General features: G+C 48.2%; 1 protein-coding gene across 1 annotated transcript in view; it reads left to right on the plus strand.

The window, feature by feature from the left end:
• arsk (arylsulfatase family, member K) overlaps positions 1–25,349 on the plus strand; it is a 118,305-nt gene that overhangs the window by 5,902 nt on the left and 87,054 nt on the right. Inside the window, exon 2 of the mRNA XM_072516315.1 lies at positions 3,853–3,982. Coding sequence (XP_072372416.1) covers positions 3,853–3,982 — 130 coding nt within the window. The remainder of the gene's footprint in view (positions 1–3,852; positions 3,983–25,349) is intronic.

Below are 25,349 nucleotides of genomic sequence, written 5' to 3' on the forward strand. Positions count from 1 at the left end.
TGTCCCTCACCCTGGTACCGGGCAGGCACCATACCATGCGGGACTCTCGATCTGGCTTACAAAGGATGCCATCAATCCCCCTAATTATAGAATCCCCTACAACTACCACTTGTCTTTTTGCTCCCCCCTCTTGAATGGCTTCCTGTATCACGGTGCAGTGGTCAGTCAACGCATCCTCCCTACAGCCCTCTTCCTCATCCACACAGGGAGCAAGTACCTCGTACCTGTTGGTCAAGGGCTGAGGCTCCTCAACTCCTAAACTCAGGATCCCCCTACCTGCCTCCCTTGCAGTCACACCACTCTGTCCGTGACCACTGTCCGAATTAACAGTACTTATTCTACCGTGTGTGACTGCCTCCTGAAACAAAGCGTCCAGGTAATGTTCCCCCTCCCTGATGTGCCGCAGTGTGTGCAGCTCGGTCTCCAGCTCATCAATTCTGAGCCGAAGTTCCTCGAGCAGCCAACACTTGCTGCAGATGTGGTCACTGACGGTCTCAATGGGATCCACCAGTTCCATCATCATACAGCAACAGCACATCACCTGTCCAGCCATATTCAACTAGTTAATTAATTTAAATATTTTTAAAAAAAAATTTCTTGAGTGAACCTCAAGGATAAACCCGAACACCAACAAAAACACAGCCCTCTCTCGCCACTCACCCAAACTCAGTCACTCACCTAAACTCAGATGCACTCTGTTCCAATCAGCACTCCATGACTAAAGACACTCCTGCCACACCTTTTGTGCACTCACCTCTCCCAGCACTGTCTCGGCTCTCTCCTCCCGCGCTTTTTAAATCTCCCGGCTCTCTCCTCCCGCGCTGTTTTCGCTCTCCCGGCTCTCTCCTCCCGCACTTTTTAAATCTCCCGGCTCTCTCCTCCGGCGCTGTTTTCGCTGTCCCGGCTGTCTCCACCCGCGCTTTTTAAATCTCCCGGCTCTCTCCTCCGGCGCTGTTTTCGCTGTCCCGGCTCTCTCCTCCCGCGCTTTTTAAATCTCCCGGCTCTCTCCTCCCGCGCTATTTTCGCTGTGCCGGCTCTCTCCTCCCACGCTTTTTAAATCTCCAGGCTCTCTCCTCCGGCGCTGTTTTCGCTGTCCCGGCTCTCTCCTCCTGCGCTTTTAAAATCTCCCGGCTCTCTCCTCCCGCGCTGTTTTCGCTGTCCCGGCTCTCTCCTCCCGCGCTTTTTAAATCTCCCGGCTCTCTCCTCCGGCGCTGTTTTCGCTGTCCCAGCTCTCTCCTCCTGCGCTTTTTAAATCTCCCGGCTCTCTTCTCCTGCGCTGTTTTCGCTGACATCTGGGAATCTCTGGGATTCCACCAGCTAGCACAAAACCGCAAATACCACAAAACTGCAGCAAGGTGGCGCTGAGGGTTAGCCCTGTTGCCTCACGGCGCCGAGATCCCAGGTTCGATCCCGGCTCTGGGTCACTGTCCGTGTGGAGTTTGCACATTCTCCCAGTGTTTGCGTGGGTTTCGCCCCCATAACCCAAAGATGTACAGGCCAAGTGGATTGGCCACACTAAAATCCTTAAAAACAACTGGAAAAATTAATTGGGTACTCTAAATTTATAGGGGCTGTTTAGCACAGGGCTAAATCACTGGCTTTGAAAGCAGACCAAGGCAGGCCAGCAGCACAGTTCAATTCCCGTAACAGTCTCCCCGAACAGGCGGCGGAATGTGGCGACTAGGGGCTTTTCACAGTAACTTCATTGAAGCCTACTTGTGACAATAAGCAATTTTCATTTTTCATTCATTTCATTTTCAAATAACAAATGTTGAACTATGTAGTGAAACCAGTAGAGTCAGAAGATATTGGAATCAAACTGTTCAGTCTTCTGATCAAATTTCAAGTTGGGAATTGTGCCTCCATCTAGAAATAACCTAAGAGACATTAAAAAGAAGAATCATGAGACTATGTTAAAATTGTATCGAAGGTTTAGAGTTTGGGATTCTGGCTCGTAAGGAAGTATTTGAAAATTTTCCTTTGTCGCATTATATATTTAATGGAATGGAAAAAGGTGTATCTACAATTCCAATTTGTATAAATTATAAGAGCAAATCACAGGGACGTGGGTTTGAACTAGTCAAACAAGGCATATTTTGAATCATTCATCAAACGAGGCTCTACCTATCATCCCAAGAAGATGTAAAAGAACCCAATGTATAATTTGAATACTAGGTAGTGTGCCCAGTGTCTTAGCCCACATTCTTCACTCTGTCATTATTCTTTTCTATGTTTGCTTAATAGAAATTTACCAATTTCATAGAATTTACAGTGCAGAAGGAGGCCATTCAGCCCATCGAGTCTGCACCGGCTCTTGGAAAGAGCACCCTACCCAAGGTCAACACCTCCACCCTATCCCCATAACCCAGTAACCCCACCCAACACTAAGGGCAATGTTGGACACTAAGGGCAATTTTAGCAAGGCCAATCCACCTAACCTGCACATCTTTGGACTCACAGGACTAGTAAACTAAACATAAGTTCAGTTTATCTGAAGATAAAGTACAGGATTGCTCAGCAGACAGATTTACTGTAAAAATTCAATAGCTATTGTTAATAGGAAGTGAGAAGGTGGTGCTGGCGAGCAGACATCAAGGGGAGCAACTCTCAACCCCCAGACCAGGACTGAGAAGGACGGGCAACCAAACAAAGAACAGAGGCCAGTCCAGATAAAACCACCTGACCGAGAGGTGAGCAGTCAGGAAGTGTGAAGGCCAGGCAAGCGCCAGCATTGTGGTTTTCGGGGAGCGGGGCAACTCAACCAGAGCCAAAGGCCGGGCTGAGAGTGAAAGGGCTTGCCAGCAACCAGACCGTTAACGGCAAGTGAGCAGAGGCCAGGCCAGAGTCCAGGGCTCGGAAGAACAGCAAGGGCGAGAGCAGAGGCCAGGTGAATTAGCCAGTAGGAAACTCACAAAGGAGAGCATTTTGTCTCTCATCCCTGGCTTTTGGCTCTGGTTGAGTTGCCCCCAAAAACCACAATGCTGGCGCTTGCTTGGCCTTCAGACTTCCTGACTGCTCACCTTTCGGTCAGGTGGCCAGGGCTCAAGCTACGATAACCCCAGGTGTGCTTCTGGCTGGCTGTTGGTTTTATCTGGCGGCCTCTGTTCTTTGATTGGTCAATCGGTTGGTTGTCCGCCATGTTCAGCCCTGGTCTGGGGTCGAGAGTTAGACCACTGCTCCCCTTGACGTCTGCTCGCCAGCACCACCTCCTCACTTCACTGAAGGCTTCACAGGCTTGCACCCCCATGTTAGGTCGCCAACCACAAAGGAGAGCAAAGGCGAGCACCCCAGAAGTGCAAGTCTGTCTCTGATGAGGAACGTACAGTTCCCAGTTGTTTTCTCCATGCCATTGCTTCAGCCCAATCAGATTGACCAATCCGCACCCATTTTTTCCTTAATATAAATTGTTCTCTTTTTAAATTTGATGTTCTTGCATTTGTCCTGATGAGTGCAAGGTGAAAAGCTTAGGCAACATGTCTTCCCCTTTTGCAATGTTCAAGGTCTGTAATCATGTGCAGATGCCGGTGTTGGACTTGGGTGGACACAGTAAGAAGTCTTACATCACCAGGTTAAAGTCGAACAGGTTTATTTAGAATCATGAGCTTTCAGAACGCAGCTCGAAGGAGCTACGCTCCGAAAGCTCATGATTCCAAATAAACCTGTTGGACTTTAACCTGGTGTTGTAAGACTTCTTACAAGTTCTGTAAGTAACGGCCAAGTAACTGTTCGGCATAATTGCAACATTTATGCTCTATTTGGAGTTTAATTGTTTTTGAATCAACATTTTCTTATAAGAGGATTCGAAATTCTAATAACCTGATACATTAATAATTTTTCTAATTTTTTTAATAGGATGGACGTTTGACATTTGGGCCACAGAACCAAACAATTAAACTTCCAAGCATAAACTTTATGAAAAAGAATGGTGCTGTTTTTCTGAATGCCTACAGCAATTCTCCAATTTGCTGCCCTTCTCGAGCAGGTATGCTTAAAAATTACATACTTTTACGAAAATGTCCTAGTTATTTTGAACCTACTGTGGCTTTACACATTGGGTAAGATTCTCTGGCCCCCCATGGCTTGTTTCTCGGCAGCGGAGGCTGCTCACTGTTGGCTGGCAGTGAGATCTTCAATAGGATTTCTCATTGAATCCACCCTATACTGCTGGGAAACCCATGGCGAGGGTGCACCATTGGCAGGACCAGATGATCCCGCTGGCATGAACATCCGGAAGATCTCGCCCATTATGTTCCATTGTTGTGTGCTCCAGATTGATAATATATGGATCCGCTTACTTAACTTCTCACTTACAATTTACTGGTATCATGGTGGATGTGACAGTTGCAGAGCACAAACCAGTCCCTATCTCACAGGAAGGAAAATAAAATCACATGGGTATCAATGTTCCTCATTTTTTATTTCTGCACAGCATAGCAAGAGATTGAGGCTTTCCAACAAGTTAACTGTTAAGGAAGGTGCAATGTGAGCAACCTGTACACATAAGAAAAACAGAAAATGGTGGAAATACTCTGCAAGCCTGGCAGCCTCCATGGCGAGAAAGAATCAAAGTTGACATTTCAGGTTGATGAGCCTTAGGATATTCTGCCTTACCGTTCTGCTGTTGACCTGACCAAACTTGACAATTTATGGTGGAAGTTGTTGGTTTTATGATGGAGTTATTGTGACTTTCCTCTTTCCCTTCCACACCCCCACCCTTTGAAATAAAGTATATGTAGCCACACATTCAAGTTTTCTTCAGTGCCAGGCATGTCTCTGCTTAACAGCTGTTCTGTCACAGTAGCACGGTGGTTAGCATTGTTGCTTCACAGTGCCAGGGACCTGGGTTCAATTCCCGGCTTGGGTCACTGTCTGTGCGGAGTCTGCACATTCTCCCCGTGTCTGCGAGGGTTTCCTCCGGGCGTTCCGGTTTCCTCCCACAAGTACCGAAAGACGAGATTGTTAGGTGAATTGGGCATTTTGAATTCTTGCTCCGTGTACCCGAACAGGCGCCGTGAGTGTGGCGACGAGAGGATTTTCACAGTAAGTGCGTTGCAGTGTTAATGTAAGCCTACTTGTGACACTAATAAAAATTATTATTATTATTCCCAAACCGTGGGCTGCGTCCCCGGATGGGGTCACAAGCATCACATTTGGGGTCACGAGCTTCTCCAATTCCAAGCAGCAACGGATGACTGTGCAGTAGAGAAGTCTAGATCTGGAGGCACTGATAGAACAGTACTGGACCACAGGATCAATTCTACCAAATATCTCAGGGCGGACAGTGTATTAAGTATTTAATTTAAAAACACTTTTGGGCTGTGAGTGCCATATGGGCCTGGGATATTTGCATTTCAGTTTGATGCAGGAAGAGGTTGGCAGAAACTGATGGTGCCTGGGATCTGATGACAAACTGGGAGGTCATGGGCAAGGTGAGTGGCATCTTCAAGTTTTATTTCTGTTCCTGTCTGCCTGTTGTACAGTTTCCTTACTTCAGGCTAGTGACTCTGCTTCACATGCACTGGCAATTGGACCAAAAGGAGGAAAGAGAAGAGGGGCTGCTGAGAAGGTGTTGGATTTGTATTTGTTTATTGTCACGTGTACCGAGGTACAGTGAAAAGTATTTTTCTGCGTGCAGTTCATATAGTGCATGACAAGAAAGATCGGGAGGGTCTGAAAGACAAACAGGAAACTTGGCAGCACATTCATCTTTACCACCTGCACCGTCTCTGCCAATGCCAAGTGCAATGCATCCCACCTCTTGAGATCCCCCTAAACCTCCTCCGCTAACACTGTCACCCCTTCCCTGTGACGCCCATTCCCTCCACACCTTCCGGCAGCCCCACAATCCGCAAATGTTGTCATCTGGACCTGTAATCTTGCTCCTCCACCTTTGACTACAGCGACTTGCATAGATCTCCCCCGGATCCCCACCTCCGCCTCCAAGGACACAAATGATCCCTTTGGTCAGACACCACCTCTTCCACCTCCCTGATCGTTGCCCCTTGCACTTCGAGGCACCTTTCCACCCAATCCAGAGCCCCACAAAGAGGTGCCACTGCTCCCTCAATTGCCTTCGACCAGTCACTGTACATCTCCTTCTGCTGTTAATTCCTCCTTGATGAAGCTCATCAATTGCTGCAACTGGGGCTTTCCCACCTCCGCCGACCCTTCATCCTCTGCCAGTTTCACAATTGGCGCTGTGCCACATGTCCCCTCCAACTCCTTAGCCAGGCCTTTCATTGTCTTCAGTCGGATCTGATAGCCAGTAAACATGCCAATCCAGGGGAGAACTTCTGCTCTTACACTTTCCACTCCACGTTTCTGCCGATTCTTCCGAATACACGGTTGAAAAGAGCCAAAAGCGCCGCTTTCAAGCTGGAGCCGTCCTGCGATGTGATCACTCACTCCATGACTGCCACCGCAATTCTTACATACTGAATGACGCTATTTGCTTTATTGATGTTTCATTTTTTGCTGTAATTTGGTGTCATGTTGTGTTAAAATGGGAACACGTTGGTAATGTAGGGATTCTTCACCCCAAAACCTATTCGATGCTGATGACCTTGCATGGGAGAGACTGAGGCTACATGTTCAACAGGCTTTTCCAGGATTCTCAATGTAAAGCCAAGATTCCATCTATCTATGGATTGCACTAACTTGCAGCCTTACAGTATGCTCCTAGCAAAGGTGGCATATATTGGAGGCATAAGGGGTATAGGGAGTGCACTGGAGTATGGAGTTGAGATAGAGGATCAGCCATGATCATATTGAATGATGGAGCAGGCACGAAGGACCGAATGCCACTTCATTCTATTTCCTGTGTCTCTAGATTCTGCAGATTCCTGACCCCTGTATGTCCAGAATTAAAAATAAAGAGGGGCGATACAAGGTTCAAGGTTGTCTCGTCAATGTTTCCAGTGGTATCTGTGTAAACCTGCTTGTACTAGAAATAGCATAAAACACTAAGCTTCTTGTTAAAAAATGATGATGCATCAGGGAGCAAATTTCTGTTGCAATAATTTCTCAGTGAACATGAATAACTTGATTTATATTTTAATGCTGTTGACCTTCCATGAATTCGTCACATTCAAAATAAACTTTTACATGTGTATTTCATACCACAAGCTTATTTATTAGTGGCTATTTCTCTTAAGCAAGCAATCATTTGGAGGCAATGTGTGCCACCTCTGGAATAATTTTTCCGTGTTTACAAATGTGTCCCAATTTTGTGTCCACATTAGAATTGTAGTATTGGGTGGCATGATGGTGCAGGCGTTAGCACTTCTGCCTCACAGTGCCGAGGACCCAGGTTTGATCCCGGCCCCGGGTCACAGTCTGTGTGGAGTTTGCACATTCTCCCCGTGCCTACGTGGGACTCACCCCCACCACCCAAAGATGTGCAGGGTAGGTGGATTGGCCATGCTAAATTGTTCCTTAATTGGAAAAATGTTTTAGAAATAAATAAATGTTTCAAAAAATCATAGAATCCCTACAATGCAGAAGGAGGCCATTCAGCCAACCAAGCCCGCGGTGACCCTTTGAATGAACACTCTGGGCCATGTCTACCCCGCCCTATCCCCATAACCCCGTCGTCTAACCTGCATACCCCTGGACACTTAAGGGGCAATTTAACCCACACATCTTTGGATTGTGGTAGGAAACAGGAGAACCTGGAGGAAACCCACACAGACATGAGGAGAATATGGACAGTGACCCAAGGCCAGAATTTAACCCGGGTCCCTGGCACTGAGACAGCAGTGCTAACCACTGTGCCACCGTGCTGCCCAAAGTTACTAATTTTTCTTTCTAGCAGCCTTTTCCCTTTGTAGCCTTGAATGCATCTATGCTGGTCTGCCGCCTCCTCCTTTTTCACTTATAACTTGGATGAGTAAATGTTCTTTTATTCTTTCTCTTTTGCAGAACTTTCTGATTTGAGCAGTAGCACCTATAAACATTAAACTTCAACAAGCTAAATTATCTTCAAGAACCAAATAGTAACTTTAGCAAATTTCAAACAACTTCATAAGCTATAGGGGAAGCAGTAGCTATAGGGGAAGCAGTAGCATAGTGGTAATGTCGCTGGACAAGTAATCCAGACACCCAGGATAATGATCTGGGGACCCGGGTTTGAGTCCCACCACGGCAGATGATGGAATTTAAACTCAATAAAATATCTGGAATGAAAAGTCGAATGATAACCATGAAACCATCGTCGTTTATCATAAAAACCTATCAGGTTCACTAATGTCCTTTTGGGAAGCAAATCTGCTGACCTTGTCTGGTCTACATGTGACTCCAGACAAATGGCCGAGCAAGCCACTGTTAGATCTACCATGAGGTTTTAACAGCACTTTGCGATTACTAGAACTCAATAGAAATTTAAGTTAAAACTTCTCAGGTGCAAATAAGAATCGTTTTATTTGTCTTCTATTGATTACAATTGAGAGTCATTTAGAAGGCAATTTGTCGACAATTGAAACTTTCAAAGAATCACAGAAATTATTTTCTTGCTTAGGCAAACAGCTCGCAATAACTTCAAAAGTCAAGTCAGAAAGTGAAATATGAAAGACAGCGAATAGTTAAGTCCAAAGTATAGATTGATTCCGGAGAGAGAGAGAGAGAGAGAGAGAATAAGAATGATCCAGCTAAAAATGGCCGAACAAAACTTCACAGTTATACTGTATCATATCTGTCTTCAGCCATCTAATTACACCCCTATGTAATCCTACTTGGTTTGGATTAACATTAAATAAGTTTGATTTGAGGGTTAGTTGTCACTCATTTATAGGCAACATTAACCTAAAATGTATTCTTGTATACGCTAGGAATGCAATTCGGCTTTCTTATCACATGCTTGCCTTGTCCTTGGCTTATATTATCTTGCAAATGTATTTTGCTAGCTGCATAGGAATTTCTATTTGCTGCTCTGTTCTTGAAATGCTGAATGTGTGTTTTTTTTAATGACCTGAGATTATGAGTGATTCACTAGACCAGGGGTTCAATACTAAATAGCTATCTTTCGAACTATCACTTTTACCTATTAGATGTATTAGGAAACAGCGGGCTTCTACAGTCAGCCCTTTGATAGATCGAAAGGATAAGTGAGATATTATCACAATAAGATAAAAGATATTATTAATGCGATAGGATAGAGTAACTCATAGCAAAGAGTAACTCATTCATATTGTCATTGCAGTTTTAACCAATAGAGTGGATCAGCATTGCATTACAATCATTTCGGCAATAACTATTACAATTCTTAAAGAACCAAGAGTGGAGGGAACGGAATATTCGGCCGTAGCTATTTCGGACCACGCCCCTCACTGGGTGGAGTTGGAGTTGGGGGAGGAAAGGGACCAGCGCTTGGACGTGGGACTGTTGGCAGATGAGGTTTGTGGGCGGGTCCAGGGGTGCATTCAGAGATACATAGAGGCCAATGATAATGGGGAAGTGCCGGTTGGTGTGGTTTGGGAGGCTCTGAAAGCGGTGGTTAGGGCTCACAGGGAGAAGAGAGAGAGGACGGAGAGGTTGGTGGGAGAGATGTTGAGAGTGGATAGGAGGTATGCGGATTCCCCTGAAGAGGGGCTCCTGAAGGAGCAACGGAGCCTCCAAATGGAATTTGATTTGTTGACCACAGGGAAAGCTGAGACCCAGTGGAGGAAGGTGCAGGGGGCAGTATACGAATTGGGGAGAAGGTGAGCTGGATGCTGGCGCATCAGCTACACAAGAGGGAGAAGGCGAGGGAAATTGGAGGAATCAGGGACAGAGGGAACACGGTGCGGAGTTCGGCTAAAATAAATGAGGTATTCAGGGATTTCTATGGGAACCTGTATAAGTCAGAACCCCCGGAGGTGGGTGAGAGGATGCGGCGGTTCCTGGACCAATTGAGGTTCCCGAGAGTGGAGGAGGGGCAAGTGGAAGGCCTGGGGGCCCCGATTGGGATAGAGGAGCTGGTTACAGGGTTGGGGAGCATGTAGGTGGGCAAGGCCCCGGGGCCTGATGGGTTCCCGGTCAAATTTTACAGGAATTTTGTGAATCTGCTGGGTCCGCTGCTGGTGAGAACCTTCAACGAGGCGAGGGAGGAAGGGATTCTCCCCCTGACAATGTCTCGGGCGCTGATCTCGCTGATTCTTAAGCGGGACAAGGACCCGCTGCAGTGTGGCTCGTATAGGCCAATCTCGCTCCTTAATGTAGATGCCAAGTTGCTGGCAAACGTCCTAGCCACAAGGATTGAGGATTGTGTCCTGGGAGTGATACACGAGGACCAGACTGGGTGCGTGAAGGGCAGGCAGTTAAATGCAAATGTGCGGAGACTCCTGAACTAATGCAGCAGGGGCATGGGAACCTGGATTGTAGTTTTAGGGTAAGGGAGAATGAGAGTATAGAGGTCAGGAGCACAGATTTGACGTCGCAGGAGGGGGCCAGCGTTCAGGTAGGTGGTTTGAAGTGTGTCTACTTCAATGCCAGGAGTATACGAAACAAGGTAGGGGAACTGGCAGCGTGGGTTGGTACCTGGGACTTCGATGTTGTGGCCATTTCGGAGACATGGATAGAGCAGGGACAGGAATGGATGTTGCAGGTTCCGGGGTTTAGGTGTTTTAGTAAGCTCAGAGAAGGAGGCAAAAGAGGGGGAGGTGTGGCGCTGCTAGTCAAGAGCAGTATTACGGTGGCGGAGAGGATGCTAGATGGGGACTCTTCTTCCGAGGTAGTATTGGCTGAAGTTAGAAACAGGAAAGGAGAGGTCACCCTGTTGGGAGTTTTTTATAGGCCTCCTAATAGTTCGAGGGATGTAGAGGAAAGGATGGCGAAGATGATTCTGGATATGAGCGAAAGTAACAGGGTAGTTATTATGGGAGACTTTAACTTTCCAAATATTGACTGGAAAATATATAGTTCGAGTACAATAGATGGGTCGTTTTTTGTACAGTGTGTGCAGGAGGGTTTCCTGAAACAATATGTTGACAGGCCAACAAGAGGCGAGGCCACGTTGGATTTGGTTTTGGGTAATGAACCAGGCCAGGTGTTGGATTTGGAGGTAGGAGAGCACTTTGGGGACAGTGACCACAATTCGGTGACGTTTACGTTAATGATGGAAAGGGATAAGTATACACCGCAGGGCAAGAGTTATAGCTGGGGGAAGGGCAATTATGATGCCATTAGACGTGACTTGAGGGGGATAAGGTGGAGAAGTAGGCTGCAAGTGTTGGGCACACTGGATAAGTGGGGCTTGTTCAAGGATCAGCTACTGCGTGTTCTTGATAAGTATGTACCGGTCAGACAGGGAGGAAGGCGTCGAGCGAGTGAACCGTGGTTTACCAAGGAAGTGGAATCTCTTGTTAAGAGGAAGAAGAAGGCCTATGAGAAGATGAAGTGTGAAGTTTCGGTTGGGGCGATGGATAGTTACAAGGTAGCGAGGAAGGATCTAAAGAGAGAGCTAAGACGAGCAAGGAGGGGACATGAGAAGTATTTGGCAGGAAGGATCAAGGAAAACCCAAAAGCTTTCTATAGGTATGTCAGGAATAAGCGAATGACTAGGGAAAGAGTAGGACCAGTCAAGGACAGGGATGGGAAATTGTGTGTGGAGTCTGAAGAGATAGGCGAGATACTAAATGAATATTTTTCGTCAGTATTCACTCAGGAAAAAGATAATGTTGTGGAGTAGAATGCTGAGCCCCAGGCTAATAGAATAGATGGCATTGAGGTACGTAGGGAAGAGGTGTTGGCAATTCTGGACAGGCTGAAAATAGATAAGTCCCCGGGACCTGATGGGATTTATCCTAGGATTCTATGGGAGGCCAGGGAAGAGATTGCTGGACCTTTGGCTTTGATTTTTATGTCATCATTGGCTACAGGAATAGTGCCAGAGGACTGGAGGACAGCAAATGTGGTCCCTTTGTTCAAAAAGGGGAGCAGAGACAACCCCGGCAACTATAGACCGGTGAGCCTCACGTCTGTAGTGGGTAAAGTCTTGGAGGGGATTATAAGGGACAAGATTTATAATCATCTAGATAGGAATAATATGATCAGGGATAGTCAGTATGGCTTTGTGAAGGGTAGGTCATGCCTCACAAACCTTATTGAGTTCTTTGAGAAGGTGACTGAACAGGTAGACGAGGGTAGAGCAGTTGATGTGGTGTATATGGATTTCAGCAAAGCGTTTGATAAGGTTCCCCACGGTAGGCTATTGCAAAAAATACGGAGGCTGGGGATTGAGGGTGATTTAGAGATGTGGATCAGAAATTGGCTAGCTGAAAGAAGACAGAGGGTGGTGGTTGATGGGAAAGGTTCAGAATGGAGTACAGTCACAAGTGGAGTACCACAAGGATCTGTTCTGGGGCCGTTGCTGTTTGTCATTTTTATCAATGACCTAGAGGAAGGCGCAGAAGGGTGGGTGAGTAAATTTGCAGACGATACTAAAGTCGGTGGTGTTGTCGATAGTGTGGAAGGATGTAGCAGGTTACAGAGGGATATAGATAAGCTGCAGAGCTGGGCTGAGAGGTGGCAAATGGAGTTTAATGTAGAGAAGTGTGAGGTGATTCACTTTGGAAGGAATAACAGGAATGCGGAATATTTGGCTAATGGTAAAGTTCTTGAAAGTGTGGCTGAGCAGAGGGATCTAGGTGTCCATGTACATAGATCCCTGAAAGTTGCCACCCAGGTTGATAGGGTTGTGAAGAAGGCCTATGGAGTGTTGGCCTTTATTGGTAGAGGGATTGAGTTCCGGAGTCGGGAGGTCATGTTGCAGCTGTACAGAACTCTGGTCCGGCCGCATTTGGAGTATTGCGTACAGTTCTGGTCACCGCATTATAGGAAGGACGTGGAGGCTTTGGAGCGGGTGCAGAGGAGATTTACCAGGATGTTGCCTGGTATGGAGGGAAAATCTTATGAGGAAAGGCTGACGGACTTGAGGTTGTTTTCGTTGGAGAGAAGAAGGTTAAGAGGAGACTTAATAGAGGCATACAAAATGATCAGGGGGTTGGATAGGGTGGACAGTGAGAGCCTTCTCCCGCGGATGGATATGGCTGGCACGAGGGGACATAACTTTAAACTGAGGGGTAATAGATATAGGACAGAGGTCAGAGGTAGGTTCTTTACGCAAAGAGTAGTGAGGCCGTGGAATGCCCTACCTGCTACAGTAGTGAACTCGCCAACATTGAGGGCATTTAAAAGTTTATTGGATAAACATATGGATGATAATGGCATAGTGTAGGTTAGATGGCTTTTGTTTCGGTGCAACATCGTGGGCCGAAGGGCCTGTACTGCGCTGTATTGTTCTATGTTCTATGAATGTGATTATGATGCCTTCAGAGGGTGGGGAGGCAGAAGTGGTGGCGGCAATGGATGCGGAGAAGGCCTTTGATCGGGTGGAGTGGGAGTACCTATGGGAAGTGCTTGGCAGGTTTGGGTTCGGGAAGGGGTTCATAGGGTGGGTCAAATTGTTATATCAGGCCCCGGTGGCGAGCGTATTTACGAACCGGCGGAGATCAGAATATTTTAGGTTGTACCGTGGGACGAGACAGGGGTGCCCCATGTCCCCTCTGTTGTTTGCTTTGGCAATTGAGCCACTGGCCATGGCATTGAGGGAATCTAGAAACTGGAGGGGGTTGGTCCGGGGAGGGGAGGAACATCGGGTCTCGTTGTATGCTGATGACCTGCATTTGTACATCGCAGATCCAGTGGAAGGGATGGTAGAGGTCATGCGGATCCTTAGGGAGTTTGGCAACTTCTCAGGCTATAAGCTTAACGTGGGGAAGAGTGAGTTCTTTGTGGTGCATGCGAGGGGCCAAGAAAGGGGGCTGGAGGAGCTGCCGCTTCAGAGGGTGGAGAGGAGTTTCCGATATTTGGGTATCCAGGTGGCCAGGAGTTGGGGGCCCTGCATAAGCTTAATTTGGCGCGGTTGGTAGACCAGATGGAGGAAGACTTTAGGAGATGGGACGTGTTGCCACTCTCCCTGGTGGGCAGGGTGCAGTCCATTAAGATGACAGTCCTCCCTAAGTTCCTGTTTGTGTTCCAGTGCCTGCCGATCCTCATCCCCAAGGCCTTTTTTAAGCGAGTAAGCAGGAGCATTATGGCGTTTGTATGGGCAAGTACGACCCCGAGGGTCAAGAGGCTGTTTCTGGAGCGTAGTCGGGACAGGGGTGGGCTGGCGCTAACCTGTGTAGTTATTACTGGGCAGCCAATGTGGCAATGATTCAGAAATGGGTAATGGAGGGAGAGGGGGTGGCGTGGAAAAGATTAGAGGCAGCATCATGCTTGGGCACTAGCCTGGGAGTGCTGGTGATGGCACCTTTGCCGCTACCGCCGACGCGGTACACCACGAGCCCGGTGGTGGCGGCGACACTGAGGATCTGGGGGCGGTGGAGACGGCACAGGGGTGAGGTGGGGGCCTCAATTTGGTCCCCAATCATACCGGGCAGGATAGATGGCGGATTCCTAAGCTGGCATCGGGCGGGAATTAAAAGGATGGGGGACCTATTTATCGACGGGGCTTTTGCTAGCCTGTGGGCGCTGGAGGAGACATTTGGGTTAACCCCCGGAAACGCTTTTAGGTACATGCAGGTGAGGGCGCTTGTGAGAAGGCAGGTAAGGAATTTCCGCTGCTTCCCGCACGGAGGATTCAGGACAGGGTGACCTCGGGTGTATGGGTGGGAGAGGGCAAGGTCTTGACGATCTGTCAGGAATTGCAGGAGGCAGAGGAAGCCTCGGTGGAGGAGCTGAAGGGCAAGTGGGAGGAGGAGCTGGGCGAGGAACTGGATGAGGGCTTGTGGGCGGAGGCCCTGGGCAAGGTTAACTCCTCCTCGTCTTGCGCCAGACTTGGCCTGATCCAGTTCAAAGTGGTTCACAGGGCACAGATGACGGGCGAGGATGTGCAAGATTTGTGGAGTGGAGGACAGATGCGTGAGGTGCTCGGGGAACCCAGCAAATCACGTCCATATGTTCTGGGCGTGCCCAGCGCTCGAGGGGTTCTGGAGGGGCTTCGCAAAGGCTATAACCAAAGTCTTGGACACTCGGGTTAAACCGAGCTGGGGGATAGCAATATTCGGAGTATCAGATGAGCCGGGAGTACAGGAGCCGAAAGAGGCCGGAGTTCTGGCCTTTGCGTCCTTGGTAGCCCGGAGGAGGGTCCTACTAATGTGGAACGATGCGAAACCCCCACGTGTGGAGGCTTGGATTAATGACATGGCAGGGTTCATCAAGTTGGAGAGGATAAAGTTTGTCTTGCGAGGGTCTGTGCAGGGATTCTCCAGGCGGTGGCAACTGTTCCTAGACTTTCTCGCGGAACGTTAGGTGGAGGTCAAGAGCAGCAGCAACCCAGAGGGGGGGGGGGTTTGGCTTGTTTTTATTATTGTAAGGGGTGTTTGCCCCATTTTTGTCCTTAGTTTGTTAGATTGTTTAGTGGTTTAAGTTGTTGGAGGGGATGATGTATGGCCCCCCTTTTTATTTTTCTTATGTATAGTTTCTTTCCTTTTTGGAGTGTTTTGTAAAAATATTGAAAAACTTGAATAAATATATATATATTTTTTTTAAAAAATAATTCTTAAAGAATAACAATTAATAAATTAATCACATTTGATACTACTGATTCAGTATTAATAAATTGTACAATATGTTAATAATGCAGTCAAATAATTTCATATATACAAATAAAATGATTATACAGTAAAAAGTTGAGTACATGATTTAGTAATAAATGGTAAAATGATTATCAAAGTTGATTGTGATTTAGTAATAAATTATTAATAATTCACTAATAAATGAATAATAATGCAATAAATAATAGTTCAACAAAACCTTCCATTTTGATGTTATTGGCTAGTGTTGCATATGAATAAATATGAACCATGTGGATTGGTGCGGCACTCTGGTAGGTATGCATGAGCCAAAGTATCTGATCATCAGCATTAGAATGTACATGATTGAAGTCCAAATATGCAAATTCAAATGTCTTGGAATGATGTGTTCTTTTGGAATATAGATTTGCTTTTAATCAGAGTTGTGTTTTTTTTTTTTAAAAACCAGCTCCCACATTGTCTGAAGTTTTAATTTCCAGGCTAATTTTAAACATTTATTTGAAAATATCAAACACAATATGACTGAACCAATCTTTCGCTGTACCTTGGTTTTCTGTAGATGAATTTGTCGATTCTGTTAAAGGAAGCACACTGTAGCACCGTCAATATGACGCGAGGCAGGTTGAGGTAATGTCAATTGAAGGCTTTATTAAGCAGAACTTTATCCCCAGCAGCATGGTTACAGAATGCAGCTGCTGAGGGAAATGGAGAGAAAAACTGGGTTCTTATACCGGCATTTCTGGGTGGAGTCCAGTAGGTGGCAGATCCTATCAGGACCTGGCATCCCTCCATCAATAGCCTGTCGACACGTGGTGTACCGTATTACCCCTAATACATACCACCACATTCACCCCTTGTTGAAAAATACCCGGCGGGATGGTGGTTCGCATGGTGGTAGGGGTTTACAGAGTTGGTACTGTGCCGTAACTTTGAACAAAACACAAAATTATCGCTTCAACTAGGCCAACGGGCCAAACAGGGTTGGCATGATGCCATAACTATAACAAGACACAATAACTGAAAACGTTGAGAGTTCAAGTGATTCGATGAGCCGGATGGGCGCCCTGGTCGTCCTTTCCGATCGTCTCGGGCGTGGTGGTGATGGCGCTGGCTCGAGTCCCGTCGACTCTGGGAGCGTAGCGCTGTCCCCTGTGTCCCTACTCCTGGGCGGGTCTGGGAGGAGAACCGAACCCCCCAGGAAGGGGGTGGCTGTGGGATGTACTGGCGGGAGTGAGGAGGTGGTGATTGGCGTTGGGGGGGGTGTGGGTAGCTCCGGCGGGTGCCAGATCTCGCTGGGAGACCGTGTCCTGTCGGCCATCGGGGTACTCAACATAGGCATATTGCGGGTTGGCGTGAAGGATATGCACCCGTTCCACCAACGGATCTGACTTGTGCGCCCGCACATGTTTCCGGAGCAGAATGGGTCCTGGAGCTGCTAGCCAGGTCGGAAGTGGCGTTCCAGAGAAGGACTTCCTAGGAAAGAGGAGGGGGCGCTCGTGAGGCGTTTGATTCGTGGTGGTGCACAGCAGGGACCGGATCGAGTGAAGGGCATCCGGGAGGACTTCCTGCCAGCGGGAAATTGGGAGGCTCCTAGACCGGAGGGCCAGCAGGACGGCCTTCCAGACCGTTCCATTCTCCCTTTCTACCTGCCCGTTTCCCCGGGGGTTGTAACTGGTCGTCCTGCTCGAGGCTATGCCCCTGCTGAGCAGGAATTGACGCAGTTCGTCACTCATAAAGGAGGACCCCCTATCGCTATGGATATAGTCGGGGAAACCGAACAGTGTAAAAATGGTACCGAGGGCTTTAATGGCCGTAGACGCTGTCATGTCGGGGCAGGGGATGGCGAAAGGGAAACGGGGGTATTTGTCAACGACGTTCAGGAAGTACGCGTTGCGATCAGTGGAGGGGAGGGGGCCTTTGAAATCCAAACTGAGGCGTTCAAAGGGTCGAGAGGCCTTAACCAGGTGTGCTCTATCTGGCCTGAAAAAGTGCGGTTTGCACTCAGCGCAGATCTGGCAGTTTCTGGTGACTGTTCGGACGTCCTCGACGGAGTAAGGGAGGTTGCGGGCCTTAAGGAAGTGGTAGAAACGAGTGATCCCCGGGTGGCAGAGGTCCTCGTGGAGGGCTTGTAGACGGTCCACTTGTACATTGGCACATGTGCCGCGAGATAGGGCATCGGATGGCTCGTTCAGCTTTCCGGGACGATACAAGATCTCATAATTGAAGGTGGAGAGTTCGATCCTCCACCGCAAGATCTTGTCGTTCTTGATCTTGCCCCGCTGTGTATTATCGAACATGAAGGCAACCGACCGTTGGTCAGTGAGGAGAGTGAATCTCCTACCGGCCAGGTAATGCCTCCAGTGTCGCACAGCTTCCACTATTGCTTGTGCCTCCTTTTCCACTGAGGAGTGGCGGATGTCTGAAGCGTGGAGGGTTCGGGAGAAGAAGGCCACGGGTCTGCCTGCTTGGTTGAGGGTGGCCGCCAGAGCTACATCAGATGTGTCGCTCTCGACCTGGAAGGGGAGGGACTCGTCGATGGCGCGCATCGTGGCCTTTGCGATATCCACTTTGATGCGGCTAAAGGCCTGGCATGCCTCTGTCGTCAGGGGAAAAGTAGTGGACTGGATTAGTGCACGGGCCTTGTCTGCGTACTGGGGGACCCACTGGGCGTAATAAGAAAAGAAGCCCAGGCAACGTTTCGGGGCTTTGGCACAGTGGGGGAGAGGGAACTCCATGAGGGGGCGCATGCGTTCAGGGTCGGGGCCTATCACTCCATTACGCACTACGTAGCCCAGGATGGCTCGACGATCGGTGCGGAACACGCATTTTTCTATGTTGTAAGTGAGGTCCAGGGCGTGAGCGGTCTGGGGGAATTTTTGGAGATTGGCATCGTGGTCCTGCTGGTCGTGGCCGCAGATGGTGACGTTGTTGAGATACGGGAACGTGGCCCGTAAACCGTGCTGGTCAACCATTCGGTCCATCTCTCGTTGGAAGACCGAGACTCCGTTTGTGACGCTAAATGGAACCCTTAAAAAGTGGTATAACCGCCCGTCTGCTTCGAAGGCAGTATAGTTGCGGTCACCGGGACGGATGGGGAGCTGGTGGTAGGTGGACTTGAGGTCCACGGTGGAAAAGACCTTGTACTGTGCAATCCGATTGACCATGTCGAATATGCGGGGGAGAGGGTATGCATCTAGCTGAGTGTACCTGTTGATGGTCTGACTATAGTCGATGACCATCCTCTGTTTCTCCCCGGTCTTAACAACTACCACCTGGGCTCTCCAGGGACTAGCCTGGATGATGCCTTCCTTCAGCAGCCTCTGGACTTAGGACCGGATAAATGCTCGGTCCTGGACGCTGTACCGTCTGCTCCTTGTGGCGACGGGTTTGCAATCCGGGGTGAGGTTCGCAAACAAGGAAGGTGGTTCAACCTTGAGGGTCGCGAGGCTGCAGACAGTCAGTGGGGGTATAGGGCCGCCAAATTTAAATGTTAAACTCTGGAGGTTGCATTGGAAGTCCAACCCTAGGAGTGTGGGCGCACAGAGATGGGGGAGGACATACAGCCGGTAATTTTGGAACTCCCTCCCCTGCACCATTAGGTTAGCGATGCAGAACCCCGTGATCTGAACGGAGTGGGATCCCGCCGCCAGGAACATTTTCTGGGTGCTTGGCCGAATTACGAGGGAACAGCGCCTTACCGTGACCGGATGAATGAAGCTCTCCGTGCTCCCAGAGTCGATAAGACACGGCGTCGCGTAGCCATTCACTAGGACTGTAGTGGTTGCAGTCTGGAGCGTCCGGGGTTGCGACTGGTCGAGGGTCGTCGAAGCCAGACATGGTTGTTGAAGTTGAGCATCGTAATCAGGCAGTATGTGGCCGTCTGTGTCGGGGTCCTTCAGCCAAGATGGCGGCGTCCACGGATTGAGCGCGGTCGGGGGTGGACAAAATGGCCACGCCCATCTCTCCCTCGTGGCGTCCGGGGTCCAAAATGGCAGCGTCCGTTGGTCACACGTGGATCGCCGGGGGGGGGGGGAGGCTGGGTCTGTGGTCCCGTTTCTTCCCCGGAGATAGCGGCGACCCCGCGGGACTTGCACACCGTCGCGTAGTGGCCCTTCTTCCCGCAGCTTTTGCAGGTAGCCGCGCGGGCCGGGCATCGCTGCCGAGGGTGTTTCGGCTGGCCGCAAAAATAGCAGCGGGGCCCCCCCGGTTGGTCTGGTGTTTTGGCCGCGCAGGTTTGCGGGGGTGGGGGGGGTGTCGGAGAGTCGACCGCAGCGGGGGTCCACGGAGCCCAAGGGGCTGTAGTGCGGTCGGGGGCGTAGGCGCGGGCGTTACGCGAGGCCACATCGAGGGATGCTGCCAGGGCCCGAGCTTCTGTCAGTCCCAGAGATTCTTTCTCCAGAAACCTCTGGCGGATCTGGGAAGAGGCCAAACCTGCCACATACGCATCGCGGACCAGGAGCTCTGTGTGTTCACTCGCTGTTACCGCCGGGCAGTTGCAGTTTCGACCCAGGATCTGCAGGGCGTTATAAAACTCGTCCAGCGATTTCCCCCGGAAATTGCCGTCGTGTGGCGAGGTGGTGTATAAAGGGGACTACATACCCCAGATTACAGGATCCCGTCCAGTTCTCTGGCAGCCAGGGATGTGCCTTGTGGCCACAAATAAAGTACGTCCCATTGTACGAAGTGAGTTTGTCCACATCAGACCCTTCAGCCATCAGGGAGTACTTGAAGGTACCTGTCCCGTTAGCGTAGGGGACGTCCAGTGTACACCCATAAAACTGAGGAGACGTATGTAGGGGATAGACCTCGGATATGTTGGCCACTACAAATTTGTGCTCGCATTGACTAGCACCTACAAATATCCCTTTAACCACATTCCTTACTAAACATATTATTCCCATTGGTCTTCCCATGTTGGTGGTATTAGTGAGGGTAAGAAACGGAGGCTGGTGGGATCTGTTATAACTTTGTTGGTACCACATCTCAAAGGTGTTCATTGGATAGCCCCCCTCTTTCCAAGGTCTTGGGGATATGGGGAGAAACGATAAACTAGAAGTTGCCCCGCCGTTTGGGTGTCTTACCATAGATGCAATTCTTATAGTCCTGGGGGATTGTCGAGTACCATTCTGGTAAATATACATTCTACTGTTTCTGACAGGTTAAGCGGAGCAGGTCTGAGGGGGATCCCTCCCTTAGCATGGGTCGGGATATGTGTGCATACCCAGCAACCAGAAACATTCATATCCTTTGCGTACACATATGACATATACTGATACGTGTTTACATGTAATTCCCTTTTTTTTCCGCAGCCTCACTCTCCGTTGGTCAACACATCACAAGGGTAAAGTCTTATTTTTGTTTCTGAAGCTATAGTCCCATTTGCAGTTGACCCGATGACAGGGTAGGTTGCCCTTAGTCACTCCATTGATGAGTATGGTCCGATTGCATCGTTGTACGTAGGCCGAACATCCGTCCGCAGGGGTCGCGTTCCAAGGTCATCCGTCCGCAGGGGTCGCGTTCCAAGGTCCTTCTCCTGAGCCTTGACTGGTGCATTGTAAGGTGTCTCCTCGACAGAGGTGATGAGTCCATCTTCCCTTGGGGCCACAGGTTCTTCGCTTGGCCTCTCCTCCCGTTTCCAAAAGTCCCAGCAGGGTTACGATAATAAGTGAGGCCTTCATCCTTTAAGTGATGCCGGAGTTATTACCTAGGGCTCGAAACAGAGGGTTATTTTCTATTGCATTTTCACAACCTTACAATGGTGGATGTGGATCCAGGCATTTCTGCCTTCCACTTTTACAGCAGTGGGAGTAGTGAGTAGGACCTGGTGTGGTCCTTCCCATCGGGGTTCTAATCCATTCCTAACCCAATTACGAATCAGAACATACTCCCCCGGATTAATAGTGACAGAACTGGACAAGGGAGGTATCTCCTCATAAGCAGCTCGTACCCATGAATGGGGGCCTTTTAGTACTTTAGTCAAGGCTATCACATAGTTGGCCATTTCAGTGGTCATATGGTGAAACTGTACTTCCTTATGTTTCCCTTGATCCCAAGGAGTACGCAAAGATCTTCCGTATAAAATTTCGGCAGGACTCAGTCGTGTCTTTCCAGCTGGGGTTGCACGTATTTGGAAGAGGGAATGGGCAATAATTTGAGCCAAGTGGCTCCAGTCTCTGCCTGTAGTTTTGCGAGTTTCGTTTGTAATGTCTGATTAGCCCTTTCTACCATTCCCGCTGCTTGGGGTCGGTATGCGCAATGTAATTGTTGTTTTATTCCCAGCTGAGTACAAAATTCCTCATTGATCTGTCCCACAAAATGAGGTCCATTATCAGAGCTTAATCGATATGGAATCCCAAATTTCTCGCATTAAAACTTTTACTACCGTGGAAGCTTTGTTATCTACAGTGGGGTAAGCTTCTATCCATTTACTAAATACATCAACAATAACTAATACATGTTTATAACATTGGCATCTTTCCAACTCAATGTAATCCATCTGGAGTGTCTCAAAGGGACCTTCCGGTAGCGGGGTTTTACCCATTTCACAGGGTATTGCTTTTCCAGGATTATACTGCTGACATACTAGGCAACGACTGCTAATATTTTGCGCTATGTCCTGCAGTCTTGGATGCCACCAGGTCTTGAGCAATTCATCACCCGTAGCTCGCGCACCACAATGAGTTGCAAAGTGAACACATTCGGTGACCCAGGCTGCCAATGCATCGGGCATACAAATTTGCCCTGCCGGGGTGCCCACAATTTGTTTACAGGATCATAACAACATCCCAATTCTTCCCATAGTCTTTTTACACAGACAGGAGCGTCCTCCTGTAATTGAATGACGTCAGTGATGGGCGGCATTGGCTTTTCAGAGGGAGACTGACCCTTGGAGCTTTTAGTCTGGCTCATCATTTTTGGTACCACCATGTCTTTTAAGCGAGAAGCCTCTTTGGCTTGGTGGTCCGCCTGCCGATTACCCGCGTCCACCAGGGTTTTGCCTGTCGTATGGGCAGCGCACTTTATTACGGCTATTTGTTTAGGGAGCATTAAAGCCTGTAGTAATTGTGTAACTAACTGTTTGTGGGATATCTGAGTGCCTGCAGATGTAAGAAATCCCCTGTTCTTCCATAATTGACCGAAGCCGTGTGTGACTCCAAATGCCTATCTGGAGTCTGTGTAAATGTTTATTTTCTTATTCCCTCCTAACACGCACGCTCGGATAAGTGCAAATAGCTCGGCTTGTTGGGCGGAGAATGGCGTTTCAAATGCTGCTGCTTCCAGGGTTTCGCCCTGCTGATTAACTATAGCGTACCCTGATAATCTATCCCCCCTTTCGCCGACGGAAGCACTGCTGTCGGTGAAAACAGTTAAGTCTACATCAGGCAGGGGAGTGTCAGTGAGATCATTGTGCACGGAGGCTTCCTCGCTGAGGAGCGTCAGGCAATCGTGGCCCGGCTGTGAGCATTCCGAGGGTGGTTCGGAGAGAAAACTTGCTGGATTGATGATGGTGCAGTGGCGAAATTGGAGCTTGGGATTATTCAGGAGATAAATCTCGTATTTGTTCTGCCGAGCCATGGTTAAATGTTGGGTTTGGAGCTGTCCGAGCAGTGCCATGACAGAGTGGGAACTGTAAACCACAATGTCCTGCTGGAGGGTAAGGTTACCCGCCGACTGGAGGCTGTTGTAAATAGAAGCAAGGATCTGAGTGCAGGCGGGATAGTCAAGAACTGTCAACTTAAGAGAACTGTCATTATTCTGAATATTGCTTTATTAATTTTATGAAATTAACATATCTTGTTAGTAGTGCTTTCTTTAATAGAATCGATGAATTCATCTACAGAAAACCAAGAGACAGCATGAGATTGGTTCAGTTATATGTTTAATAAGTTATTGTGTTTGATATTTTAAAATAAATGTTTAGAATTAACCTGGAAATTAAAACTTCAAACAATGTGGAAGCTGGTTTAAAAAAAACCCCAAAACAACTCTGATTAAAAGCAAATCTATATTCCAAAAGAACAGATCGTTCAAAGACATTTGATAACGGGAATTTGGCAGCAATCCAACTTTTACTCCCAGTCCATTTGAGTGACAAATATTTTTTTTAATGTTTGGAGATGCGAATGGCATCATTCCAAGCTATACGCCTCTTTTTGTCTCTGCAAGAAAATTAACCCTTTCAACAAGCTTTTGCGTATAATCCAGAAGATGTCAAAGACGTGACAAAAGCGAATGGCACTTGACTATGTGCTAGCTGAAAAAGGTGGCACCTGCGCCCTGATTGGTGCAGAATGTTGCACTTTCATTCCCAATAACTCTAAAGAAGTTAATGATTTGGCATTAAATATCCAAAAAGAAATCAAAAACTTGATCCACCCCAATTTATCTCTCTCTGGGTGGCTTGGACACACTGGAATGTCCACAATAAGAATAATCCTATTCTCCTGTGTAGCTGTATTCATCATTTACATAACATACCAATGTGCTAAGTGCATAAAAAAACTATTCGCTAAACGCAGGGGACCAACTATTAGAATGATTCAAACTAACCCAACTGTACCCCCAATCGATGAATTTGAGCTGAAATACTATTATTGAAATGTTACTGATCAATCAACTGTTTGACTGTATTATTAACATATTGTATAATTTATTAATACTGAATCAGTAGTATCAAATTTGATTAATTTATTAATTATAATAATTATTTTGAAATGCCTGGTTGTTGGGCCCCGGGGGTTGGCAGGATTGTATGCTATATTGGGAACTTGCCGGATGGGGAACTGGCACCGCGGTTGATAATCGTCTGGGTTATCCGGGAAATCCACCTCCGGTGCACCCTCTTTTCCTGGGACTAACTCTTGATTCATCTTTGGCAATTGATTAGCACGGGTTTTAGAACGAGTGCGAGTCGCCGGACCTCCTTGCGACGGCGGAGGTGTTGGAAGTGGCGGGGGGAGCGGTGGATAAAGGGCTTGAATGTAAGGTGGAGGCGGTGGTAGTGGCGGGGGAACGGTCGGTCGTCCCCTATATTGCCAATTTTCAGGGTCATCCTCATCGTCTCCCTCGGTCAAGGCAAGGCCGGCCATTTGTCCGCACGGTCCCGATTTAGAAATGAGGGGTTTTACAGACTTAGGCCTTTTTCTATGGTGGGCACATTCCTTTCTCAAAACCTCCGCAGTCTTAACAATTCCCCCTTCTGTTAATTCAACACCCAACTTTAAAGCGTTAGCCTGCCAACAAGCCAATAAAGATGTATCTTTTAATTTTTGGCAGTACTCCCGCCATAACTCAATCAATTTCTTAGCCGTGGAGCTACGGTTATGTCGCCAAATAATCTGCTGTGCCTCCATAACCGTGGGCAAATCTTTTGATCCTCCCAGGGGCCATTTTCCCTTTCCCAAATTCTTATGCAATTCCCCCGACAACTGCTTAGAATGTTCCGGATACTGTTCGAAAAGAGTCTGAAGCGCGCTTCCACTATCCGAGGTGCTAACCAGAGTATTACCCATTGTCTCCTATCCTCGGATGATCCTTGTGGTTACCTACTTAATTTTGATGGCGATCCTAAATCGCTTATTCAATCAAGAATTTAAACGGGGTTATCCTGCCCCGTTGCCCAATCAGGAGGCTTAGGCAATTGTTCGAGTGTTCCGACAGGGTACGCGACGGTGAAACCCTGTTTATTGTGGAGTTTAAGGCGTCATCTGCACCTGATGGGAATTACTATAATTTGGACGGAGTTATCCGTTCTCCGCTGTAGCCAATAGTCAACCC

The sequence above is a fragment of the Scyliorhinus torazame genome, chromosome 9 (genome assembly GCF_047496885.1).
Source record: "Scyliorhinus torazame isolate Kashiwa2021f chromosome 9, sScyTor2.1, whole genome shotgun sequence".
Taxonomy (NCBI): domain Eukaryota; kingdom Metazoa; phylum Chordata; class Chondrichthyes; order Carcharhiniformes; family Scyliorhinidae; genus Scyliorhinus; species Scyliorhinus torazame.